We start from the raw sequence: 11,061 nt of genomic DNA on the forward strand, positions 1-11,061 counted from the left end.
GGCTTTCCATGGGGTTGGTGGGGAGTGAGGGACAGAAGGTCTCCGTGGAGCTGTGTGCATATTCAGTAAGTGGCAGTCACGAGTCTTTCCTCCCAGCCAGCAGGGCTGAGGGTGTGGGCTTTGGAAGATGGTGTGGACAGACTGGAGCTAACACTCGTTTCTCTATTTTCCCTTTGACATGTGCCTCCCTCTTCTCCCAACTCCTGGCTCTCATCTGTTCTGTTACTGCCTCTTGTGTCCCTGAACTCCAGCCCAGGCAGCCCCTTGCCCCATGTGGGTGCTGCTCTCACTGTCACCACCCACCCCCACATCAGCATCAAGTCAGAACCAGTGTCCCCAAGCCGTGAACGCAGCCCTGCACCTCCTCCACCAGCTGTGTTCCCAGCTGCCCGTCCTGAGCCTGGAGAAGGTCTCAGCAGCCCGGCTGGAGGATCCTATGAGACCGGGGACCGGGATGATGGACGGGGGGACTTTGGGCCCACACTAGGCCTACTGCGCCCAGCCCCAGAGCCTGAGGCTGAGGCCTCAGCTGTGAAGAGGATGCGGCTGGATACTTGGGTACTGTAACATTGCCCTTCTGTCTGCTGGTGTCTGCATCACCCAGGGATGCCCACATACACTCAGCCTGTTTTCTTTCCCACCTGAGAGGCCTTGTGGCCAGCTTTCCTCTGGGTTAGTACTCACAGCCCTGGACCCCCTCCTGGCCTCATTGTGCCCTGCTCATTGATCTCCATCTGCCTCGCCCTAGAGTTTTACCCCTTGGGAGAGGGTTGGGGTGCGGCCTACAGTCCAAGCTGCCCTCACACCACCTTCTCCATCTCCTCTTTTCACAGACATTAAAGTGACGGTTCCCACTCCCTCCTCTCAGCCTCCCTGATGAAGAGTTGACAATCTCACCGCCCACCCCTCCTTGTCCCGGGCTCCTCCCGCTCGACCCCCACTTCCTTTCTTCTGCTCCATGTCTTGTTGATGGTTACATTTGTGTATAATTATATTATTATTATTAATTATTATTATTATTATTATTATATTTTTAAATTTGAATTCTCGCTTTAGAGAGAGGGATGCTCTTGCCCCTTTTTTGTCCCCACCATTTTCACTGGTGGGGGACTCTCTTTATTGCGGGAAAAGGGGGGGGACACTTTGCACGTTGTACACATATGCTGCAGGAAGGGGGGGCACGGTAGGCCTTGGAGAAGGACAGGTGCCGAGCCCTGCATGTGGAGCCCTCCCATCCCATTCCCAGATAGACGTAAAGAACCAAAAACTACCCAACAACAGACCCCAGACAGTGGACTGAAACCCAAAAGCTGGCTTGATGGTGGGCTTGTGTCTCAGGGGATAGGAGGAGGCAGAGTGTCTGCTTCTGAGCTGTTCACAGCTAATACCCATCCTGGTCCCTCCAGCTTCCTGCATACACTCCACACTCACTGATCCTGTGTGTCACCCCCCAAGATCTGAGTTCAAGGAAGGCTGCCTGCGAACCTGGGCCAGGGTAGGGGCTTGAAGCCAGAACCTCTGGAAGTAACGTGGGAGAGAGACAGCTGTGGGAAGGACTGATGAGGGCAGGACTGGGTGTGGTGAGTGGGGACCCCACCCCCAGCTTTTCCTTTAAGATGTACAGTGCAATAGCTCCCGTCCTTTAGCCAACCCAACCCTAGAAAGCTGGGAGAGTTGGGGGAGAGACGTGGCTCCAGGGTGGGCCAGGGGCAGGCGTGGGGAGGGCGCCCCTCTGCTTTGTGCACCCAGGGCACACCGCATGGTCTGCGGAGCTAGGGGTTCCTGTAGATGAGACCCCTGAGCCCACCCCCCAGGCCTGCCAGTCCCTGCTCCTGACCCACCTCCCAGCTCTGCGTGCTCCTTGTCTCGCTACCTCCTGTCCCTTCGCCTCCAGGCCACATCCCAAACCTGCCCTCTTGCTACTGTAATTGTAAATAGAGACCTTTCAAAATGTTAGTGGTGTAACAGTCCAGGAAACTGTTGTGTTTGTTGTTGTTGTATTGATATGAAATGAGATTCTATTTTTGTCAAAGTATATTGTAATAATAATGACTCAAATGGCCCGTACTGTACAGATGAGATTCTTCTGCTGTGTTCTTGCCTTCCTCTCCCAGGCTCGGGCTTTGTTGCCTCCTCTGTGGGGCTGCAGCAAGCACACAGGGGCAGTGGAAGTACTGGGTCCTTGGACCTCTTGCTGGATCTGAGATCAGACTGGAGGGACTAGATGGTGTCGTCCCCCCCCCCCCACCAGCCTGCTCTCTGTCATCACCCCTCCTCGTTCCTCTGCCTTCCCACCCAGGGGAGGCGGGTCGGGAGACAGCACATGCTCACTTGGGGCTTCCTCTCAGCTGGAGGGTAGAGTTAGACAAGGCTCAGTGGTGTAGTGAGATGGTCTTTGCCCACCTGTGGCCCAGCCTCTTATAGTATTTTGACACTTGATGCAGGGAAGGAGCCAGAAGCAGAGGGGTGTAAGCATGCTCATGAGGGCGTGTGTGGGTGCAGCCTGTATTTATGTGTTGGTGTGCAGCTGCGTGGATGTACCTTTGAGTGACTCAAGCTCCAAGGGCCTCTGTTTCTGCGGCTGGGTGTGTTTACAAGGGATAGACGGCTTCCAGCTCTGGCCTCACTCCCTTCTTCCCTGGGCTGCTCTCAGCCCCCAAATGTTTGTACTAAAGTTATGGGGGGTTGCTAGTTGGCCTTTCTGCTTCTCCCCACAGCCTACCTCTGCCAGAGCTTGGCTTTCAGAGCTCTGCCTTCATATGGCTGTCCACTAGTCCCACGCAGTCACAGTTCCATCCCTGCTTGTTTGTGGAGCAAACTCAAGTCCCTCTGACTTCTATAAGGCAGGGACCCTCCCTCACCCAGAGCTTTACCCTAGTTGCTGATCAGGCAGGGGTATCACCAACATGCCCTGCCTTCCCACCCCTCCTCTCAGTTCCTAGAGGGAGTTTTGAGACTTGCTTAAGGCCTTGAAAGAAGCCAGGGTGTAGCCCTGTGCACGTCAGCTCCCTTGAAGTAGCTGGCACATCGTAGGCTCTCAGTAAATGCTGAATGGGTGAATGACAGGTGCTCAATAAATGTGGAATCACAGGCCTCTCAGGCCCATTCTTCTAGGCTGAGCTTGGCCACCATTACACACAGCTGGGGGTGAGGCCCCTATAGTTCACAGCGTGCTACTCAACAGTTTGCCATCTGATTGCCATGTACGAGTGTGTGCATGCATGGTGTGTGTATGTGTGTGTGTGTGTGTGTGTGTGTGTCCACCTGTCCCTGACAGTAGGGGCAGTCTGTGAATGAATATGTGACATTTCTGTAGTTCAGTATCTCCAGGTTTCTCCTGGGGCTATGTCGGGCTTCTGGCTGGCCAGGTAAATGGATCCCTGGGAACCTAGACCTCAAATGGGGACTTAATTTTCTTTCTCTCACAAGCCAAATTTGCCTCCTATCTACTCGCTCTGCAAAACTGGGTATTTGCCAAAGTAGCCTCTGGCGTCATCCAGTGCCCTTCCCACCCAGGTTTCCCTCAGTTTTCAGGGATAGTGGGGCTGAGGGCCACCCCCACATGCCTCAGTGGAACACAGTCCCTCCCACTCCCCCCACCCCACGGCAATGCACTCCCCCATCCCTCCCAACTCAGACAGGAAGGAAGAAAGAAATGCACCTTCTCTACTGATTATTTATTTGTTTGGGGAGACAGAAATGATGTAAAAGTATCTAAAAATCTCTCTATCTCTATATATTTTTAACTGACTCTGGAACCCCCTGTGGGGGAATGTAGGCTCTCCTGGAGGCTGGGAGCTCCTGGTTCTACCTGCTTCTGCCTCCTGAATAAGCAGAAGGGATGGGGCTTAACGGGGCAGGAGGGCTGAGACTCCCAAGGAGAGTCTGAATTCTCTACCCCATTCAGCCCCAAGAGGGAAGAAGGGAGGGGTGGGTCCGCCAAGAGGTGACCCATCCCCAGACTTGACAATCACCCACACTCCTGGCTCCTGGGTCCTGGGGCAGGGTGAGTCCCAGTGTGTGGCTGTTGATTTGTTTTCATTATTTCTTTCCGTGCTGTACGGTGATGCTTCCTAGTATTCTGCACATTAAGAAGAGACAAAGTCCTTGAGATTCTTACGAGTTTGGTTTGAAAACTCTTTCACTATATTTGTTGTAAAGAGGTTTACTATTAAAAGGAAAAAAAAAAAAACCACGTTTCTGATACCTCAGCTTGGGTTTTGATTTTTTTGGTGCGGCGGCAAGTACGGGAAGACAGACCTGGTGTCCCTGGCAGAGTGGGTGAGGGTCTGGAGGACTCACTGTGATGCTAGGTTTCTCAGGCACTCTTAAGGCAGGGGCAGCCCCAGCACTGAGGACAGTAGAAGCCTTGAAGGAGATCCTGCAACACAGGAGAAACAAATGTTCCTTGGTCAGGTCCAGCCTTTCCTGCAGACTTCCTCAGCACAGTTACACAGATGGAGCCCACCTTCACGATCCACCAGTGTGCCTCCGGCATAGTACTGCACTCCTTCCTCTTCCCAGCACAGCCAGGCTGTTGGCAGATTTGGCAACGATGGGAGCCTGGAACACTGCTCTGCGCCTGGTCTGTCATGTGTGGAAGCAGCAGAATGGGTGAGGGGTCTTTGCTCAGTAGCAAAGGCTGCCCTACACACCAGGCGTGGTGGTGCACGCCTTTAATCCCAGCACTCAGGAGGCAGAGGCAGGCAGATCGCTGTGAGTTCGAGGCCAGCGTGGTCTACAAAGTGAGTCTAGGACAGCCATGGCTACACAGAGAAACCTTGTCTCAAAACACCCCCCCCCCCAAAAAAAAAAAAGCTGCCCTACAAATGCTTAAGATGACTTGGTCTCCTGATAGGTCTATTGTGAGTGGACAGGAGTCAAGTCGGGCAAAGCACAGGATGTCCTTGAGCCTCAGATTTCCATATTACAAAATTCTTAGCACCTGTGTTGGCCCTGCCTTTCCAACAAGGTCACTGCTGATTTTACCTCACTTCTCCCTCAACAGTGGCAGAGAAGACATCTGATCAAGAAAGGGTTAATAGGATACTTACTGTTCTGTATGCTGGTGCTGCTTTTGCTGTACCTCAGTTGACAGAGTACTTGCCTAGTTCAGTTTCTAGCACCACATAAAAGCAGGCATGGTAGCCCACACTAGTGATTCTAGATATGGGTAGGAGGATCAGAGGTTCAAGGTCATCCTCAGCTACATAGAGACGCTGTCTAAAAGAAAAAGGTATCACTGTCCCTCCATGATGGCCTTTCATTATCTGCCTTGTTCCCACAAGTGAGTGACCAATAGAAAAGGGCAAGTAGAGCTGGACATGGTGGTGCACACCTTTAATCCCAGCACTTGGGAGGCAGAGGCAGGGGGATCTTTGTGAGTTCTAGGACAGCCTGGTCTACAAAGCGAGTCTAGGATAGCCAAGGCTATACAGAGAAACCCTATCTCGGGGGGGGAAAAAAAAAGGAAAAGGAGAAGGCAGCTAATGACGTGCTTTTAAATGGGAAGGGTGGCATCTGCTTGTTATCTGCCCTAATGCTGCGCTGCACACCAGCCCTGTGGAAGGCTCACATGCCGAGGACTGGTGGCCCCCTGCCAGCTGCCATTTGAATGAGGTCATCTCCTCCAGCAGTATAGTTCCTAACTTCCCCAGACGTGCTCCAGGGGAGAATCTACAGGGAAGAAGTACCATGCAGCTCATCTGTGCCCATGGGAAGGACTCTTCTCCAAGGTGACCTCCCATCCGCCTCCGACTTTCTTGCCACCTCTTCCTAGCAGGTATAGCCCTCTGGGGTGCTCACAAAGACTTCCTGCTCCCCTTCTTTCTGGTGTTTTCCCAGTCCCTGTGTAGTTCGTGGGGTCTTGGGGCTGGGGCTGGCCAATGGACTAATGAGCTGTAATATGTGTCCCTTCTGAAATACAGGTAGTCCCTGCCTCTCCAAGTGCTGGTTCCCGGTCTTGAGTGGTATGGAAGAGCAAGACAGTGTACAGCGCCATGGATCAAAACAGCCTGGATTGGGTGTCTGACGCCCTCTTCTGGTCTCCGCAAGCACTGCATGCAGGCAAAATACCTATACACATAAATATTTAAAGCAGCCAGGATTGCTAAACCACCTCAGGGCGGTGTTAGCACCAGGGGAACATTATGTGACTAGGAATGAGACCTGCACTATAACTATCCTATACTGGCCGGTGTGGTACCTTCTCAGTCACAACCCTGACTGTTTAAAACCCCTATAGAGGTCTCTGGGCTCAGCATAGTCCAGAGTGTGGCCTACGTCTGACTCTTGCTGGATGTCCCTACACAACAACACTAATAGCTGCCTATTTCCTTTAACTTTCAGCTGCCGTTCTCTGAAGTATCCCCTACCTTGGCCCTGCTGATAATCTGACCCTTCATGCTTCTCTACAGCTCACCATATAAAGTACAGAGACTTTGCTGGTTCATAAGGCCTCCAAAGGGCCAGTGCAAGCCCCCTTCCAGGCTCAGTCCATGCCATTCCTGGGACACTAGGTGTTTTGTACACTAGAACAGGAAGCAATCAGTTGGTTCTTAATTGTATTAGGAACTGGAAACAAAAGAACCAGCAGAAACCAGGCTTTTGAGATGAGAAACCAGGCACATCCACTCCAAACTAGCGGTCTGGGAGGCATCGTAGAGGAAGTATTCAAACTGAACTTTTGAAGACGTGTAGGGATTCCCTGGCCTATGGGGCCTTATGGAAATCAGATACTGGCAAAAGCCAAAAAGAACGAAGGGACAGGCAGAGACTGTCCCTAAGCTAAGGTAGGCTAAGGTAGGCTTTGCTCTGCACACTTTAGGTCATCAGAAGAGTTTTAGAAATGACTCAGGTCAGCCAGGCGCAGGAGTGACAACAGACAGGAGGATGGGAGTTAATGACAACCTGGGTTTCACGGTAGGACCATGTCAAGAAATGAGCAAACAAAACAAAAGCAGGGCAGAGATGCAGGCTACAATCCTAGCATGGAGGAGTAGTGGCAGGAGGCGCAGGAGTTCAAGGACCCTGGACGACAGGCTGAACTGGAGGGCAGTCTGGTTTACATAACACACTATTTCAAAAAACTAAGATAAAAGAACACTTTTGCAAGCAGAAAACTGACAGTAATGCATTTTGGAAGGATTACCGAATAAGAGATGAGACAAGAGGCCAGTCAGGAGTCTGTCACAGGTTTTTTTTTTTTTTCCTTCCGAGACAGGATCTCTCTGCATAGCCCTGGCTGTCCTGGAAGTCACTATGTAGACCAGAATGGCTTTGAATTTACAGACTGACCTGTCTCTGCTGCGATTAAAAGCATGTGCTACCATGACCAGCTCACATGGCTTAAACTTCTCACGAACACTCTTGAGGTGAATTCATGTCCTGGATGTACAGAACATGAAATATGCAAATCAGACATTTACTGGAAATCACAGGTTTATATTTGTATATGCATGTGTGTGCAGGTACATGTGAAGGCCAGTTTGATGGGGCGGGGGGAGTCTTCCTCCTGCTGGCCACTGCGTCTGGAGTTTGCCAACAAGTACCAGTCACTGATCCTCCTGTCTCTGCTGCCCCAGTGTGGGACTATAGGCACTCACAACTGTGCCCAGTTACAGTGCAGGGGTCCTGAACACATGCAGTGTTGTCTCCACAGCCCACAAAAGTGACTTTAAAGAAAATTCTTTAATACACAAATTATTTGATATAATTTTAGGTTATTAAAGATGAAAGCATCCAGTCAAGACTACATGAGACTATGTCTCAAAAAAATTTTTTTGAAGCAAAATTTCATACTAATAAGATGAATGTATTTTTATATAAATCTTAGCTAAAGGCTGGGCAATGGTGGCGCACACTTTTACTCCCAGCACTTTCAAGACAGAAGCAGGTGGATCCCTGTGAGTACCGGGACAGCTAGGGTTACACAGAGAAACCCAGTGGAGGGGGTGGGGGGCGGGGACCTTGGCTGAATATTTGATAGTTTACAATATAGAACCTCTACAGTATTTTTCAGAATTAACATTTGCTAAGTATGCTGCTTCACCTAAATATTTAGTACAAAACGGCAGATGTAGCCTACTTAGTCAATTTGAACAACCTAGAATCACCTAGAAGAGGCAACCTCAGTTGAAGACCACCCTCCAGGGCTGCAGAGACGGCTCAGCGGTTAACAACACTGGCTGCTCTTCCACAGAAGCTGGCTTTAATTCCCAGCACCCACGTGGTAGCTCACAGTTGTAATTCCAGTCCCAGAGGACCTAACGCCCTCTTCTGGCCTCTGGGGACTGCACACATGGTACACATACACCTATTCAGACAAACAAACATACACATAAAAATACCAGGGCTGGAGAGATGGCTCAGAGGTTAAGAGCACTGACTGTTCTTCCAGAGGTCCTGAGTTCAATTTCCAGCAACCACATGGTGGCTCACAGCCATCTGTAATGTGATATGATGCCCTCTTTCTGGCGTGCACGTGTATATGCAGACAGAGCACTGCATTCATAATAAATAAATCTTTTTAAAAATAATAAAATACCAAAAAACGTATTTAAAGAATCGGTTCTATCAGATTGGCCTGTGGCCATGGCTGTGGGATCAGTGTCTTGATGCAGGTACAGGCTGGTGCTCCTGGGCTTTATAAGCTGAGCTTAAGCAGGGGACAGAATCAGTAAGCAGCGTCCCTCCCTGGCTTCTGCTGCACTTCCTGCTGTGCCTTCCTGTAGGGATTGTGACCTAGAGGTGGAAACCAAATAAACCCTTTGCTTACTAAGAGGCTCTTAGTTGTGTTTGCCACGGCAACTGGGTGAGGGCTGTTTCAGAAATGGCTGGACATTTTGTCCTAACTGGTAGTATTAGTCTATTGCTGTGACAGAATAGTTAACAAAAAAATCTTGAGAAAGGAAGGGCTCATTTTGGCTCCGAATCTCTGGCTATAGCCTGGTATGTTGGCAGGCTCTTGAGGCAGCTGCTCACCTTGCACTCACAATTAAAAAAAAAAAAAAAAGAGAGAGAGAGAGAGAGAGAGAGAGAGAGAGAGAGAGAGAGAGAGAGAGAGATGGGGGCTGGAGAGATGGCTCAGCGATTAAGAGCACTGTCTGCTCTTCCAGAGGTCCTGAGTTCAATTCCCAGCAACCACATGGTGGCTCACAACCATCTATAATGTAATCTGGTGCCCTCTTCTGGCATGCAGGTGTACAAGCAGGCAGAGCGCTGTATACAAAATAAATAAATCTTAAAAAAAAAAGAGAGAGATATGGGTGCTAGTGTTCAGATAACGTTCTCCTTTCTATAACCCTGGGCCCCACCTCAGTGAGCCTGAGGAAGAAAACCCCGTGCCGGGCATGCCAGAGGCCCCTCAGTCATTCTAGGCCCTGTTGATAGTAGTAAGCTGCAAGCCAAAGTTCATTTAACCTTTCAAAATGGAACTCAGGTTGGCAGGTCAAGCAGCAGCTCTCTATATCAGATGTTTGGGGACAGGAGTGTAGCTCAGAGATCTTGCCCAGCACGCAGAAAGTCCTGGGCTCAAACCTCAGCACCAAATATTTCCGGGGTAGTGCCACCCAGCTGCAGTCCCAGTAAGAGGTGAAGTCATCGCTTTGAGGTCATCCTCTGCTATATAGTGAATTTGGGACAACACGGAATGCATGAGACTCTGTCCAAAAAAGAAGTAAATAAAATGAAACAAAATCGCCCTGCGTGGTGTCACGCGCCTTTAATCCCAGCAGAGGCAGGCAGATCGTTGTGAGTTCGAGGCCAGCCTGGTCTACCCTGGTCTACAAAGCGAGTCCAGGACAGCCAAGGCTACACAAAGAAACCCTGTCTCAAAAAACAAAAACAAAAACAAAAACAAAAAATCAAAACATTCTAACAATATGGTCCCAAGGAACTTAAAGTAGTAATTAGGACCAGGCTATGGAATGACATTAGCTGGCAGTGTCTACATGACAAGTGAGACAGTGTATATGCAGTGTATTTTTATTTTCTTATGTGATTTACTTTTATGTGTGTCCCTATGTATTACATGTGCGCGGGTGTCCTCGCAGACCATAATAGGGCATCTAATCTATTGGAACTAATGTTACAGGCCGTCGTGAACTGTCTGACATAGGTGCTGGAAACTGAATTCAGGTCCTCAGGAAGAGCAGCAAACTGTCTGTCTGTCTGTCTCTCTCCCCTCTCCCTCTCTCTCGTTTCTCTGTATAGTCTTGGCTGTCCTGGACTCGATTTGTAGACCAGGCTGCCCTCAAATTCAGAGATCCCCCTGCCTCTGCCTCCCGAGGGTTGAGATTAAAGGCGCCCGCCACCACTTCTGGCTGCAGCAAACATTCTCAATCCGACACCTGTTTCTGGCCTCCTCAAGCCACGTGTACACATACACACAGAAAGAGAGAAAGACAGTTTTTAGAAATAAAAATTTAAGCTCTTAAGTTGTAGCTTTTTGCCACTTCTCTCCTTTTTAGCTGAAGGCCAAGCTCCCTAAATACTGCCTTATAAACTGGGACTGGGGTCTGGGATTCTTGGACTCAGCTATCAAGGTCAGTGATTCTTATGACGCGGGGTGCAATCGTTTGACATCTTATTGCTCATGCCACGGAAGCTAATACAGCTATTATGCTCTGACTCACCCTGAAGTCCCATGGGTCAGCTTTCCCAGCCTTGTGACTGTGTGAGAACTTGTTTAAGGAACAGCAGATGTGGAAGGGACCCAGGCGATCCCACCTCAGGCTCCGTCCGGACTTAAAAGTTTGCAGCCTGAACTTACTGTCTCTGCCTGGACGAAGAGCAAATCCATTCTCCTGCCCTATTTCATAGTCTTGGGTCTCACAAGGAAGAGATTGCCCTGCAGTGTACCCCCTCCACCCCACCCCACTTCTTTCCACCCAGCCTAGCGCAGTTCCTTGGTACGTGCAGGTCAGTTCCGGCTTCTCGGGTGGGTCAGATTTACCCCTTAACCCCGTATTAGCTCAACTCAACCTCTCAGTGCTCGTTGGGTCTCGAGAAACGTCTCCACCCACATAGGAAGGCAGCCTACGACCACTCCTATTTAGGACA

General features: G+C 50.1%; 1 protein-coding gene and 1 long non-coding RNA gene across 11 annotated transcripts in view; one reads left to right on the top strand and one right to left on the bottom strand.

The window, feature by feature from the left end:
* The window catches only part of Mef2d (myocyte enhancer factor 2D), a 32,086-nt gene extending 26,072 nt beyond the window's left edge, over positions 1-6,014 (top strand). For 7 of the 10 annotated variants that reach the window (XM_051157444.1, XM_051157442.1, XM_051157449.1 and 4 more), the window contains 2 exons: positions 252-558; positions 834-1,707. In XM_051157444.1, coding sequence (XP_051013401.1) covers positions 252-558; positions 834-845 — 319 coding nt within the window. In that variant the 3' untranslated portion in view covers positions 846-1,707. Of the gene's footprint in view, positions 1-251; positions 568-833; positions 1,708-5,927 lie in introns of those variants that run through there. The other 3 variants (XM_051157451.1, XM_051157448.1, XM_051157452.1) reach the window with 2 other exon arrangements.
* LOC127199405 (uncharacterized) lies at positions 3,866-10,750 on the bottom strand. Its single transcript, XR_007831935.1, has 3 exons — positions 10,635-10,750; positions 4,208-4,381; positions 3,866-4,081 (listed from the first exon to the last, which is right to left on the bottom strand). It is a non-coding gene; the product is annotated as an uncharacterized LOC127199405 (long non-coding RNA).
* Positions 10,751-11,061: the final 311 nt, after the last annotated feature.

This window comes from Acomys russatus, chromosome 15 (genome assembly GCF_903995435.1).
Source record: "Acomys russatus chromosome 15, mAcoRus1.1, whole genome shotgun sequence".
Taxonomy (NCBI): Eukaryota; Metazoa; Chordata; class Mammalia; order Rodentia; family Muridae; genus Acomys; species Acomys russatus.